This window comes from Amphiura filiformis, chromosome 12, assembly GCF_039555335.1.
Source record: "Amphiura filiformis chromosome 12, Afil_fr2py, whole genome shotgun sequence".
Taxonomy (NCBI): Eukaryota; Metazoa; Echinodermata; class Ophiuroidea; order Amphilepidida; family Amphiuridae; genus Amphiura; species Amphiura filiformis.
The window spans coordinates 8,040,829-8,056,734 of record NC_092639.1 but is presented as its reverse complement, the minus strand read 5'-3'; the positions used below and the strand labels follow the sequence as shown (position 1 = coordinate 8,056,734).

General features: G+C 37.2%; 1 protein-coding gene across 1 annotated transcript in view; it reads left to right on the top strand.

Annotated features, from left to right (window-relative positions):
• LOC140165736 (uncharacterized) overlaps window positions 1-15,446 on the top strand; it is a 37,319-nt gene extending 21,873 nt beyond the window's left edge. Inside the window, exons 8-13 of the mRNA XM_072189051.1 lie at window positions 20-103; window positions 1,931-2,057; window positions 6,690-6,795; window positions 10,023-10,205; window positions 11,089-11,163; window positions 14,075-15,446. Of these exons, the coding sequence (XP_072045152.1) occupies window positions 20-103; window positions 1,931-2,057; window positions 6,690-6,795; window positions 10,023-10,205; window positions 11,089-11,163; window positions 14,075-14,158 (659 nt within the window). The 3' untranslated portion in view covers window positions 14,159-15,446. The remainder of the gene's footprint in view (window positions 1-19; window positions 104-1,930; window positions 2,058-6,689; window positions 6,796-10,022; window positions 10,206-11,088; window positions 11,164-14,074) is intronic.
• The last annotated feature ends 460 nt before the right edge of the window (window positions 15,447-15,906 follow it).

Here is a 15,906-nt window from a genome sequence, read left to right as displayed (position 1 = left end):
CTACCGTGTTCCATTACAGATTACAAGGAGAAGATTGGTTTCCAAGGTCAGCTGCTGATTGAGCCCAAGCCCAAGGAACCTACAAGGCATCAATATGACTATGGTAGGCTGACATGGTACATTAAAATATTAAATGAAGAAATAATTTATTATTAATTAATTATTTATTAAAAAATATTTGCACCAGACTAGACAATGTGATTTCTTCCATCATAAGCAATGACAATAGCTTAAAGAGCTGTATATGCTGGGCCTCAAGGAAGAACAGATGATTAATTGTGTTTTCAACTGATTGAGTGTCCCAGGTTAAAGAAGAAATAAAACAAAACAAACAAACAAACAAAATATGACAACTTAGACCCCGGTCACACATGCATGTTTTTACCAAGTAAAGATGGTCGGACCATGGTACGGGTAGTGTGTGACCGCACAGAACCATGGTCAGACTATAGTCAGACCATCTTTCCCCAACTATGCTAATTAGCATCGTACTATGGTCAGACCATAGTTAATGGTCGGACCATAGTTAGTACAAAAAAACACCTGTGTGACCAGAATGCGTCATCGGATCATGCATTTTAGCAATACTTTTGAATGGCAGTGTAATTAGCATACATGAGCGTATGACTGCGAGTATATAATCATTATCCAACTACAGTACACTGCAGTGTGACCGTACGTTGTTTAGTCAACTGTAGTTGGACCATGGCAAATAAAACGACGGTCGGATGACGCAATTATGTACGTGTGACCGGGGTCTAAGTGAAATGGATGATTGTCATACTGGATATTATATATTTCAAATATATTATTTATATTCAGTAACTATTGACACTTCTAGCTAGTAACTAGGGAACATGTGTAAGTTACATGTAGTGTGCCACACATGATACATGAAGTACATCAGGTGGTGGCATATGCGATATCGCCATTTTGGACGTCGCCATTGAATTAACACATAATCATGAAATCTTCACAAACAATTCTAAATGTGGAATATGTGGTGTCAAACCAAAATTATAAAACCGTTGAGGTGCGACAAAGTACCCCCACTGTAAGTATGTTGTTTTTCAAGTTGTAACTGCTAACCGTCTATTTTGAATGGGGCTGTCAGTCCTGTATCTTTGTTGGCCTTATACGTCACGTGTCGCATACCGCCTGTAGTATATGTAGTTTTTTAGGGGATATTATACCTGTTCATAATTATGTGTTTTCAGGTTACCAAATTTTTGAGTGGCTGTGTCAAATTATTGTCATGGTTGAAGTGTATGGTTGTTTGGTTAAGTGCCAGTGTCAACTGTGTGGGGGTGGGGTGCACTCAACTTTGAACATGAGCCTGTCGATAACCTCCCTTTTTTTAAAGTCATACTCGATGACTTTTTTTTAGGTTCGGCTACCCAATGTCCCCCTTTTGTAGAATTTACTAAATAATGCAGAAACTCTCAAATTCTCTTATTTCAGAAATTTCTATTGTATATTTGGCAAATTAGGAACAAAAAATAGAATTTTGTTCTATTTTTTTGACATTTTTTACCCGATGACCCTTTTTTTCCATGTCTTAGCAAATGACCCTTGTCTTTCAAAACTTTATACCCAATGACCCCTTTCTTTCATTTTGTTATACACAATGACCTCCTGTTTTAAAGCATCATATATATATGTTTCATGATTCCCGATACCTGTCACATCCAAATTTGAGTGTCCCCTCCCCCAGACATATGGACTCTCTGACCGAATCCAGACTCTCGGGTCCTATTTTTGTTGGATCTGGACTCAGACCCTGGACTTGGACTCAAGTCCAACTCGGGCTTGGCTCAGATTCGAATACAAATGGACTCTACTCAGCTCGGACTCAGATGAGCTGGGCTGTATTCTAAAGATGCTCAAAATGTTCTCATTAGTTGACATGATATTTTTTTTCTTTGCATAGATGCAATGACGGTGGTTGGTTTCCTCAAACATTTTGGATTATCAGATCATTTCAAGATCAATGTTGAACCAAATCACACCATGCTTGCTGGTCACTCATATGAGCATGATGTTGTCATGGCTTCCAAGTAAGTAAACATTCAGAGATCTATCAATCCCACTGCATTATTGTTTTTGTTGTGCTAATGTATCTACAATTAATAATAAGCTAGACACTCAGTGTATTTATGTCAGGAGAGACCAGTCTGAAGTTCTCTATGCCCGAGCATAAGAAAATCCATGCAAATCCAATAGTCAAGTTTATTTGTGTATTTGCCATGCATTGATCACCATTTCTATACATATATTGTCAGCTTACAAGTCAAATACTTACAAATCAAGTAGTGGGTTTAATTTACACGTGAATGCAAACTGCATTCACGTTTTCACCCCTATCACTTTATAGAAACGTGTATATAAAGTTTCCTTTATGGATACTGTATACATTTCTGCAAAACACATTAGTTTTGCATATGAAATGTTAACATGCATTAAACGGTTTGTAAAAGTTTAAACCAACTTTCAGCAGAACAAATTCAACTAACCTTTCCTATGTGTGACGCATATCTTCAGAAGAAGTCCTATGATGTTGTGTTGGACTTGCCCTTTTGTTGACCATTGGTGACTTTTGGTTGAATGAAGGTGTTGTAAAAGGATGGGAGCTCCAGTCCTTTAAATCACAATTTAGTTCTGGTGATTTTATTTTATTTGGATGGCCTCCCTCATTAAACGGGGCTTCTATCATCCTTGTCTAAAACATTAATGGATTCCCAGTCAATGTTGTGGCAAGATTCTGTTTTATATTCTGCATGCAACAGGAGAGGAAAGTTGTGTCTACATGTCCGGCCTTGTATACTCACCACAGGGAATCTCCTAAAAAACACCTGATTTTTTCTGTTGGCATCAAGGCTGGAGTTGCCATCCTTATACAATGATCTCATTGAACAAAAAGTTGCCAATGGTCAGTGGCATAGCCAAAGGGGGAGGGGTAATGGTGGGCAGCTGAGATTCCCCTGAAAATTCTTGCCCCCTGTGGAATGCTGGCCTCCCTGATATTTAAGATTTTTAGGCCTTTTTGTACTTTTTAGCCCATTTTCTGGCCATTTTCATCAATGTTTGCCCCCTTCAAAGTTGTCTTCCCTTTTGCCCCCCCCAGAGAAGTGCTTGCTGGCTATGCCCAACAAAAGGGCAAGTCCAACACAACATCATAGGGACTTCTTCTGATGGAAAAAAATTCAGGGTAAGATGAATTTGTTGTGCTGAAAGTAAGTTTAAACTTTCAGAAATTGTTTATCACCAGCTAGCATTCATGCATTAAGCTAGTACATATTAATTTTTTACTTGAAAAAGACTAATTACAAAAAAACAGTAAAAACTGTATGTGACTGTCCACCATTAACATGTTGAAAATAAGTCATCCAAATAAGGGTACCTTTTGCAGAGAAAGTGACAGATGACTCATTGCCCCTTTTTATCTCTTAGGCGTCACAGATAAGTCTCATCTATAAGTGTGCAACTTGAACCATATTGTTTTGGATTCATCCCTAATTGGTTGGTTGGTGACCTCTTTTCTATGCATGCTATTTTTCCATTGTCAGTGACTCTTTCATGTTCTGCTTGTCATTCTCTCAACTGAAGTGCAAATACAAACCATTGCTTAGTCAAGATACTTGGAAAAACAAACAGATGGACCAGTGCATGTAGTCTTTTGAAGTAGTTTATTGAATAATAATAATAATAATAATTCGTTGAGTTTCTTTTCTCCAACAACAACAAAAATCCAAAACAATACAGAGCTATACAAGAAAACCATTACCCGGTTTGGTATAATCCTATGATAATGATCCAATTGAATTCACAATGATTGCCTAAATACAATTTGTTATGAAAAGTCCACAATGGTAGGGGTTGATTAATTAATTCATGAACATTCCAAAAATTGTCAAAGTCCAAACATACTTTTGATTATAAAATTTGTGATCTTTATTTTAAATAGTTTGACTATAAATGTATTGCTCACCATAAATGACACAAGGAATGGAGTAGACATAAGGTGCATGATCTTTAAGGTGGTGGATCTTTTCAGTCCAGGGGCGTAGCAAGAGCCTCCGGGGCCCATGGACAAGAAACAGTGTGGGCCTGTGGGGGCCTTTTAGCAGGGGCGGATTTACCATTGGGCCAGAGGGGCCCCCAAAACAGAGCTATACAAGAAAACCATTACCCGGTTTGGTATAATCCTATGATAATGATCCAATTGAATTCACAATGATTGCCTAAATACAATTTGTTATGAAAAGTCCACAATGGTAGGGGTTGATTAATTAATTCATGAACATTCCAAAAATTGTCAAAGTCCAAACATACTTTTGATTATAAAATTTGTGATCTTTATTTTAAATAGTTTGACTATAAATGTATTGCTCACCATAAATGACACAAGGAATGGAGTAGACATAAGGTGCATGATCTTTAAGGTGGTGGATCTTTTCAGTCCAGGGGCGTAGCAAGAGCCTCGGGGGCCCATGGACAAGAAACAGTGTGGGCCTGTGGGGGCCTTTTAGCAGGGGCGGATTTACCATTGGGCCAGAGGGGCCCCCAAAACAGAGCTATACAAGAAAACCATTACCCGGTTTGGTATAATCCTATGATAATGATCCAATTGAATTCACAATGATTGCCTAAATACAATTTGTTATGAAAAGTCCACAATGGTAGGGGTTGATTAATTAATTCATGAACATTCCAAAAATTGTCAAAGTCCAAACATACTTTTGATTATAAAATTTGTGATCTTTATTTTAAATAGTTTGACTATAAATGTATTGCTCACCATAAATGACACAAGGAATGGAGTAGACATAAGGTGCATGATCTTTAAGGTGGTGGATCTTTTCAGTCCAGGGGCGTAGCAAGAGCCTCCGGGGCCCATGGACAAGAAACAGTGTGGGCCTGTGGGGGCCTTTTAGCAGGGGCGGATTTACCATTGGGCCAGAGGGGCCCCCAAAATTGCCCTTTGCGTATTCTTTTTAGTCCGACAACAACATTTTTTGGACCAAAATATGGAAAAATTGCAAAATTTGGTGCGCTTCGCGCATATCATACTAGCCCTTCAAAAAGCACAACTTTATTTCGCGCGCAAATGTCCTAGTAAGATCGGAACAAAATATGCTCAGGGCCCTACTTCCTTCTAATTTGCAATGCTTCTGCCACCGCTGTCGATCTTACAGTAGGCCCCCAATTTGTAAACAAAACGGGCCTTTTGAGTGCACATGCCTTCCTCACGGTGAGTTGGGGCCTCCAAATTTAGGCCTGGCCCAGGTGCCCTGCCTTTTAAATCAGCGCTTATTTCATTTTCTCTTTTCCTTGGGGCCCCTAAACCCTCGGGGCCCATGGACTTCGTCCACCCTGTCCCCCCGCTTGCTACGCCCCTGTTTCAGTCACTGAGAATTGAGAATATCCTGGGGCCAGGAAGGGGGGAGGGCACTTGTATATCATCAGTGTACAAGGACTTTCTAAAGTACCCAAAGCAAATATTTTTCAATAGTGTAAAATGGACCCAAAGCAAGTACTACATGTACAAGGTTGTTTTCCTACCCTAAGCAGGTATTTTAGTGTTGTGAGTCATGTTGAACTCGCCTAAAACTACTTGTAGTGATCAGTCAAGACACCTGAAGAAAAAACAACAAAAAAGCACATGTTTTGAGGAGTTTTTGAGGGCAATTCCACTAAGAATTTTACCGTCATTTCACTGATTTCTGTTGGCATCTGGGTTACCCTTTTCGAGTAACATCTGTGCGATTAAGGTGCCCCGTTTTCCCATTTTTGCTGATACTCTCATATCGCGCTCAGCCATGAAAAAGACCCTTTTTACTTGTTTTTCATTTGTACAAGGGTGATATATAATTTGAAATACAAGTGCCCCCCACTTGGAAATACCCCTTAGTTTCTTAGAACGGGAATAATAGGTGTCCACATCTAGCTGCAGGATTGATGAATCTGCTTATCTTCTCAGACACTCCCTATATATCTATGGATATGGTATTATATTTGTCAAAACTAGATTGTAAAAAATGTGATTATCCAATTCTATTACACCTCCCTGCCTTATTATATCCCTTATGTTGTTATGTATGTGGTTGAGGTGATCAGCATGCTCTTGTAAAAGCTTTACATTCAATTGAAGCAACATTAATTTTGACCAAAGGCAAGGCCGTAGCAATTTTTTTAAAGCCAGGATTTATTTTGGGGTGCTGATTTTGAAAAAGTGGACTTTTTTTTCAAAATTTGAACCTTTTTGGACTGGTGGCAGATTTGGACAGTTTTGGACCAAAAAGGCATTAAAAACCTCCATTTTTCGCTCGCTTCGCTTGAAATGGGCTTTTTTTTAACCAAAAAGGCATAAAAAACCTATATTTTTTCGCTAGTTACGCTCGCAAATGGGACTTTTTGCATCAAAAAAGGGAACTTTTTGGACCTTTGGCATTTTGGGACCTGGAGGCAGCCATGAAATTGTGGGTCGGCTAATAAAATACAAATATACGCCAAAATTGGAATAAAGCTCTAAAAAAAAAACGTAACAAATTTGTCAAAAAGTGTGGAGCCATGGCCTCTCTGGTCGCCCTGCTCGCTATATGCTCTGACCAAATGAGATACAATAAATTTTAATAATGATTTGACAACACTACTGGTGATTGATTTTGCTGTTATTTCCATGACTACAGGTTTGGTATGCTGGGTTCTGTTGACTCAAACACTGGTTCTCCAGACCTTGGGTGGGATACAGATCAATTTCCCATGGATGTCAAGAATGCTACACTTGTTATGAAGGTAAATGGAAAGTTGTTGAATACACTTATGAATTCATCTGTAGAGTTCAGATGTGTGACATATGCATGGGTATTAATAATATGTGTACATCCATATCACCACTTCTACATGACTTGTGTCTCTTTTCACTTGAGATGAGGCTGGTATTTATGCCTCGTTTTTTTGTAAAAAGAGACACATACATGTAGCATAGATCTGACAAGTGCATCCTTTTGATATGGATCTATGTACCATATTCATTCCATATTAACAGCCCAGGGCATTTTGGGTGGGCACTTATTTCTGAGATGGTTTACATAATTGCAAATGTAAACAATGGCCCAAAATATAATTTGGTTCATCTCAAGTTTGGTAGTGACGTAGGTGCGTTTTTCGCTCGCCGCAGTATCAAATCTCGCGCATTAAGGTAAACGCCCTGAGTGTACATGCACGCGTACAGGGGCGATTTGTCAGAACGCTTGCGGCGCAACTGCGAAAGAGCATTGACGTCAGTACCAAACTTGAGGTGAACCAAATTATAGATAGTTCCATGTTTAATCGCGATAATGAAAACGCGTAAAAAGGGTAGTTTTTCGTTGGGTAGGCACGATACGCGCGTATCGTGTTTATGTTGTCAAAAACATGAAAAATCGCAATATATTTGGCAAAATTGCAATATGGCTAATACGCGGAAATGAAATTTAGGGTATGAAATTTGATGCAAGGAATAAAATCCCTGTTTAGGGTGTGAAAACAGGTGTGTGTTACCTGTTTAGGGTATCATTTTAACAAGGGTTAAATCCTTGTTTAGGGTGCTTTTCAAAAGTTGATTATCGCGGATGGTGTACAGGCCACAATGGGAGTGACCCCCGGCTAGTGCCCTCTTGTTCATGTCTCTAATTTCAATAGGCAGAAAAAACCTTTGATGTTACACTCATTCACATTAATGTAACACTTTAAAGTGAAAGCCCCGCTTTTGGTTCAAAATCCATGGGAAATTAGTCAGGGTTAAAATTTATCCATGTAAATTCTGTTCTGTCTGTCATTAAAGTAACAGGTGTATTGCCAGTTCTTCTATGGAGAACTGACCAAGTGGGGCTTCCTGTTTAAGTCAGACTTGCAGATCACCATGCTCATAATGGCATGGATGATGTTGCAGGGCCATCGCCAGGGCGTGCGGGCCAGGTGCTACGCACTTCCCGAACATGCCAGTCCTAATGAAAATGTCCACTTTTTCTGTAACAACATTGAAAAGCAGCCCTTAAGTCACAGAAAGTCCACTTTTGAGCCGGCCTCACTCCAATAAATCCTGGCTATGCATGGGCCTAAGCAGGGCAACATTGTATCCGTATAGGCCAACAGTGATTTTCTCGCCCTTTCCTCCTGACTTTTTTAATCTCTCCCTATTTCGCTTCCTTCCCCCTCCCTATTAGTCCAATAGATTGTACGTGGTAACCATTGTGCAAATCATGTTAAATTTGTCATATTTGGCTGAGATAAAATACTTATCGAGCTAATCATTATAGGCTATGGGGGCCATTTCAACAGGACCCATTTTTTGTGGGAAAAGGTCATTGAACTTTTACATGGGGATTAAGTTCAAAATTGCTCGGACAATAATGTGTTCATATTTTCACGAATTTACAACACACTGGCCTATGGAGCAGTACATAAAATCAGGGAAAATCTGTTCCAACTGACCAGCGGGGAACCAAAGGATGGATCCAAAAGGATACAACAGTGTCACGCTAGCAATGGATAAGATTAAAAACAGGGAAAATATGACACCATCCAATGGGGGTAGGAGTAACACAAAACATATAAACAAAGTTAAAAACCTGTGCGATTTCAAAAAAGACAAAGACCAAGGAATATATAGTGGAGACCAGCTCTGATCAAAAAAAGAAAAAGATAAAAAGCTGCATTGAGTAAAAACATTGATCAAGCAACAGAAAATAAAAGAAATCTGAATAACAGTGGAGGCTTGAGTGGGTTGGGACAGGTGTGAAAAACCATGGAGCAGTGTAATACACATAATCATGCATAACTCGCAAACGCAAAATCAGAATCAACTGAAATTTTGGGAATAAGCTTTTTTCGTGGTTATCTAATGAAAAATGTCATAAAAAGTGGATGTTAGGATCACAAAATACTCCTTTAAAATGTATGTAGCTGGGAGGAAATGCCGACCATCTTTTGATCTTTCGTATTGAAGATATACGTTAAGTTTCCCAAAAGAAAGTATTTGATATCAGAAGGGCATTCCTCCATGGAGAATGCAATTTGGTGTGTGATGTGTGCTTTCAGGTCCCACAAAAAATACTGTGTAAAGGTGAGTGACCAAGTCCTTAAGCTACCCTGATGTTTGTAGATATAATTTGTTCCACCTTCATTGTTTTGGACAGGTGTTTTTGAGAGCCAGGCAGGCTCAATGAGTCCACACTGTACAGTAGTTCTATAGCACAGTTAGGAAGAAATAAAATAATTTGATGTTAATTGTATTATAGATAATATGGAATCTAAACAGTGTGCAGTTATTCCCATTTGTGACATTAATTAAATACTTACGGGTGTGATTCTGAAAATAGAAAATGATTGAATGAATGAATAATTGAATACCTGAGTGGAAGAAGGGCCCAACTCCACCAAAACTGTTTTTGAGATATAAAGAAAAAACTTAATATTTGGAAAAGTTTTATAGGCAGGATGTTTTCATCTTCAGGGGACCTTTAATACATGAACATACAATATTACATACATTCGAAATTATATATGATGTTTCCATGGCAACGGTACAGGTCTTAATACGGGCTGGAGTTGGGCCCTTCTTCCACTAATATAATGCAAGTGCCAGTTTCGTAAGCAGATGTGTTATAAATAGCTACAGAAAGTTGGTAATGATCCATTAATTGCACAAGTAGAAGCATGTAATATCTTAGCACGAAAGTTTATTGCAGTGAAAAGCAGATTTCATGGATGAACGAAATTCCTCTTTAACCCATATTTGTGGAAGAAGGGCCCAACTCCATGGAGTTGGGCCTTTCTTCCATGAAAACCATGATTAAGTGTATGTGGAAGATTTTAGAGAGTGAATTGTGGCTCATCTTTCACACAAGGGAGAACAATCTGCTGCCAATAAAATGCTGAGTCTAACTCATTTTTGTAAAAAATTGGAGTTGGGCCCTTCTTCCACTCAGGTATTCAATTCATATCTTCTAACAATTAATTTGTATTTCCTCCTTGTGCAGGCTGTCATTGAGCAAGATGGCATTGCTCCAGGTGGTCTCAACTTTGATGCCAAAGTTCGCCGAGAATCCACATGTTTAGAGGATATGTTCATAGCTCACATAGGAGCCATGGACACCTTTGCTAGAGGGCTGAGAGCTGCTGTGAAACTCATTGAAGGGGGTGTTATGAAGATGATGATTGCTGTGAGTTATTTTAATTTTTCCGTTTTTTAGCAGATGCTGACATATTCTGTGCATGTGTGCAACTGTTTCAATATTCATTCAAGTACAGGTGCTAAGCTCCTAAACTAGGAACCGTTGTGCACTTCCTGGTGGAAGTATGAAAATTAACACACATGTGGTACAAGGTCCAATATTGATTTTAAGATATACCAAATTACTCGTCTGATCACAAGGATTAATACAATGTATAGTTTGTGCTATCTACAACCTATCGTTATGGATTTTTGTGTAAAAAAATACACATTTTAAAGTAAAATGTCACTATTTAGTTGCACGGGTAAAAATGTCAACTTGCTCCAATTTTGAAAAAAATGGTGGCAAGTTCAGAATTGATTCAGAAAAAGAATAGTTTTGCCTATGTACTGTGTTCACCTACTGAGATAGAGGGCAAGTAAGGTCAAAGGCCATTGGGTGGCCATAGGCCACTGATGATCTTTAACTTCCATTGCACATAACAAGTAAACAGTTAAGTTTAGAATGTAAGTTCTATACCGTTTCTTGATTCTTATGTCAAGATGAGCAATTTGGCACCTTTTTTGCTCAAATCGGAGTAAGTTGAAACTTGTTCAATATGGCTCCACATCTTAAAATTAACATTGGATCTTGTACCACATGTGTGGAAATTCTCATGCTTCTACTAGGAAGTGCACAATACTTTAGCTTAGCAGCTGTACTACAGGTGTTTAGCTTAGCAGCTGTACTACAGGTGTTTCGGCAAATTACCCAGTTAACTGAATTTTGTGTTCATTTGTTATATCAGTAGGTGTTTTGCAATTACAACCAAAAGAAAGTTACTTAGATTGTATTTGTTATTATTTTTTTATATATATTATAATGGTTTCAGGATCGATACAGTTCTTTCAAGAATGGCATTGGTGCCAAGATAGCCAAGGGAAATGCTACATTTGAGGAGTGTGAGGTAAGGGATCAATTTTTCTGTTTGTATTGTGGTAAATTTGCTTTATCATTTGAATGACTTAGGCCTATCCTTCACTTTTAAGCAATTTATTAACAATTTTTAATTTTTTATACTTATTGTGTTTTAGTAGTTGCAGGGCTCTAATTGGGGGGGGGGGGGCTTTATCTGAAAACCCAGTGGACCTGTTGTACATTGTCCTGTCTGGCCAGTGTGACCTGTTGTCAGGAAGTGATATGCACTTTGGCATAGGCCTACATGTCTAATAAAGTGCTTCTCTATTATGTACTTAAATGCGCTCTCTTTTAAATGTCTGTGATTACAGCAAGGGTCATATATAGGCAACTTTTTGTTAATAAAAATGCCCCTGTTCACAGGCTTTTGCTAAGACAAGGGGCAATTTCTCATGAACCAGGGCCAATGTTCAATGCTATTTTTGTAAAGGTTTGAATTCATAGCATAAAAGCACAAGAAGGGTTAAAACATTTTGCAATACCGTAAACGTTTCGCCTAATGGCGCACCTGGGCTCCTTTGCCTTGGGGTAAATTTCATGTACAAATAGAATGCTCCCTCCTTTAAAAATCGCAACAAGAATTAAGGGTATGTCCCCTGATTTTCTAGTGGGATTTTTATGGGAGGGCACTTTTAGTTTGTGTCTAAAATTCCAGTTGTTTCAAGGGAGTCCATAGCACCATTAGGCGAACGTTTACGGTATTCTTATTTACTTGACCCTTGACTTCCATATTAGATATTTTTCCTTTGGGAACTGACAACAACAATATAGGTCACTTAATATAGACCAAATTTATATTTTAATCATATTTTCATATTTCAATTCACCAACAATCATGGTCAACTTCAAATCTGTTGTGTTATAACATTAGATAGGGAAACTTATTTGTGGTATAAAAATGCTTTAATATTAAAATATTTGAATACAGAACATAGATTTTAAAAGCTCATAACTTTATGCTGGCTGGTCGATACAGCTGATGTTCCTGGGATAATATTTGTGTATTATAATGAGCTAATTTGCATATTACACATTTTTAATTAATCCATGCTGGATATGTGTTCCATCTGCTTGTATTGTTGGTTCAATGGAATTCTAGGAGCTGTATCATGGTATCCTCAGCATGATACTGGCCGCATTGTAGCATGAATTATGTCATGAATATTAATCAGATTTGGTTGGTGTGATTGATGCTGGTGGGCCAGCTGAAAGTTACAACATGGCCAGTTAAGCAGAATCCCTGAAGCATTTGAGAGAGAATGTGACTGATCAACTGTTGCAGCCAGTAGTTGGATATCAGTGTATCACACAGAAATTATCAATACAAATAAATCAATTCAAGGTTAACACTGCTGAAGGTTGCCATATTGCACCATTCGCATGTAGAAAGGAACTTTTGGAAAACAAATCACCACACATTTGAATGGAAGAACAGTTAGCTCCACCAGTTCGATGCAAAATTTTGTGAATTTTTAGCAAGTTTGTGTGTTTATTACAAGAGTATCCATCAACAGATTTTTTTTATTTGTCAACAAATACTTTCTAAATTTAGTTTTGCAAATGTTTTGGAAGAATCTCATTCACCTAAACTTTAATAATTTCGCACACCAATTTTGAAGTGATTTTCATGAATTTTCTTATTAAAATTTCTATTCTTGTGTAGTAGTGCTCAGTGGTCTGGATATGGTACTGCCCATGATCATTATATGAATTCATGTTGATAAATTCTGTGTGCTTGACTGGATATGCTGTACACTAGAAATCTTGATTGTTTACACTCGTTAAACCCTCAATCTACATTTTCCCTTGGATTCATTTATTATATGAGGGTCATTCAAAAAGTTCTACCTTTATCATCACATCTCTGTTATCTTACGTGCCAGGATATTGAAATTGCCTATGATTATACTCTTAAATCTTGGCTACAAAATAAAAGTTATTTAATTAAAATGCATTTTTAGTTGCTAAGATGGGTTGGTTAAAGCGAATATGGATTTGGTACGTCGGAAACAGTCTGAAAAGAGAGGCTAATTTTGATTAAAAACGTAGCCACATCAATGGAAATCAGGACAGATTTATTTCAGAAAATGATTTAATTGCTTTATTTTTGTGTAAATAATTTAATCAATATCTAATGCTTGCAGATACAGTTTTACTGGGTATTGTGTCTTTTGCAGAACAAATTTAAAATAGCCTTCATATTGACCCTTTTCCATAGGTTGTTGCCTTTGATCGGGCAAGCACTTGTAGGTTCAAGTCTTATTAATTGGTTCATAAGTCAAAATCAAATATGGCACAGTTTTTTTATTTTGCAAGTATATACAAGGCTATTAACAAACTGTTCATCTTATTTCCACGTCAAGATGCATCCATTGCTTAATATTAGGACGTAATTATGAATTGATCTAGTTGAAATGTGACAAGTTTCACGAACATTTGTGTGTCTGTTGAACCATTCAATGTTTTCGTCTCATATAAAACATATTTTATTTTTGTTTTGAAGTCCCGAGGATGCCAGCTGAGCTACAATAGGAACAAATTTATTTATCCCAAGTAAGCAGTGGGACAACCGCATCTTAAAAACATGTTTATGTTATTTTTCCCGAAGCTACAATATGATGCTTACTAAACTTTTGGCTCTAGTTTTAACCATTTCCGGCGTACCAAATCTATATTCGCTTTAACCAACACATCTAAACAACCAAATATTACATTTTCATCAAATAACTTATATTTTGTAGCCAAGATTTTTAATCATGATTATACTCTCAGAGTATAATCATCATGATTAATTTCAATATCCTTGCATGTAAGATAACAGAGATGTGATGATGGAGGTAGATCTTTTTGAATGACCCTTGTATGTCATTTCTGTTTTTGCCACTTGTTTATTTTGGTAGGAATACATCAAGAAAGCTGGGGAGCCAAAGCAGATATCAGGTCAGCAAGAAAAGTACGAGTGTGTCCTGAATCACTATGTCTAAGAAGTAAAGTGACATTTGTGCAGCAAATTGGCTAATTAAATTGTATGTGTTTTTCAACACAGTAGTGTTGAATGACCAGTAATCATGTATCTAGTACTTTTCTTCCTTTTCAAGTTAAATTACTAAGAGGTTCATTAATGCCATATTGTAACATTGTAATATACTGAGGAGGACACCCTCAATGTTTTTCAATATTCTGATTTTTACATGATTGTATTGTATTTTTGCATTATTTAATAAACTAATAAAAATAGGTGCTGTATTTGTGACAAAATTTGAGATTTTTAATAAAATCACGTCCTGTCGTTTTTAATCGACCTCAGTCACAGTCGATGAAGTGACATACATTGACTGACATAGGCGCTGGTATTAAAATTTGATTTTCCTTGTTTTGCCACATTTATTCGGTTAAAAATAATAAGGGGACATCTGACAGTGAAAACAAACATTTTGTGGAAAAGAAATACAAAATCTATTTGTTATGGAAATGTTACAATATGGCTTGAATAGAATTGAGTCGTGATCCATTGGCATAAACAATGCCCTCAATTCTATAATGAACCCAAACATTCTGTGATTGCATTTCATCAAATAATTTATAAAAATAAGATATAACATTCTGTTATTTGTATTCTATACATCGATCATTATGCAACTATTGTTTATGCCCAGGTCTTGATTATGTGTGCTGTTAGATAACACATTGATGATGTGTTTATAACAAAAAACAACCACATATAGCTATGCATCACTTAACTGTCGCCACCCCAAGAGATATAGGATTGGGGTTAGGGTTAGGATTAACAGTTAACTAATTCAACTTTATTCCTGGGACTTTATACCATATTGTTAAGTTAAACATGTTTACACAGAATCCAAACACTCCGCCCAGTCAACCTCTTGAAAAAGTTTGATAAGATGATGGATGAAAATTGAGTAAGTCAAATATTTCCATTGTTGTGTGACAATCAGGAATCCTGGACTGGAAACGGCTCATGATGAATTTTGTTATCAAATTATCTTTTATGACCTTAAGTTGTGCTGAGGCTGATGTTTGAGTTATTATTATTTACTCATGTTACCCTTCAAAATACTGAAAAAGCATCAAGATATTCCAATAAAGTTATATTAAATTGTGTAAAATTTCTAGGATTTTTTGATCATAATTTCTGTGTACAGCTGAATCCACAAGAAGTAAACTCATATTTGATGGGCTGTAACTACAGATCTATAAGGAATCCACTGAAAATGAAAATATCATTGAAAGAGCAAATTCTAAAGGTCTAAAAATGTTGCAATTGCCCACAGCAAACCCCAGTTATACTTATTTGAATAAATCCACCCATCTGCACAAGGTTTCACTTCCCAAGTACCTAGTGTATTGATTGGTAAGGATCTGACCTGTTGGATTATTGTGTGGTTGGGATGAACGACAAAATCCACACTTTCAGATTGGCAATGTGTCATTTGCAAACAGAAAAGCAGACATATGCTGTACTTTTGAGGATATGTAATATGTTTCCTAATGATGACACCTATTGCATTTGAATCGTAGTAGAGATGTAGAAGTAAAGCATTAATGACTGAGAGGAACAAGCGGAGGACAAAAGTAAAGTAAAGTAAGGTGTTTTAATAGGAAGGAAGGGCATGGCACGGCCTGCAAAATTTTCTGTGTAATTGAATGCATCTTTTACTGACTATCACTCACTTGTGTACCGCTCTCTTGCGAAGGGCATTAAAGCTAAACC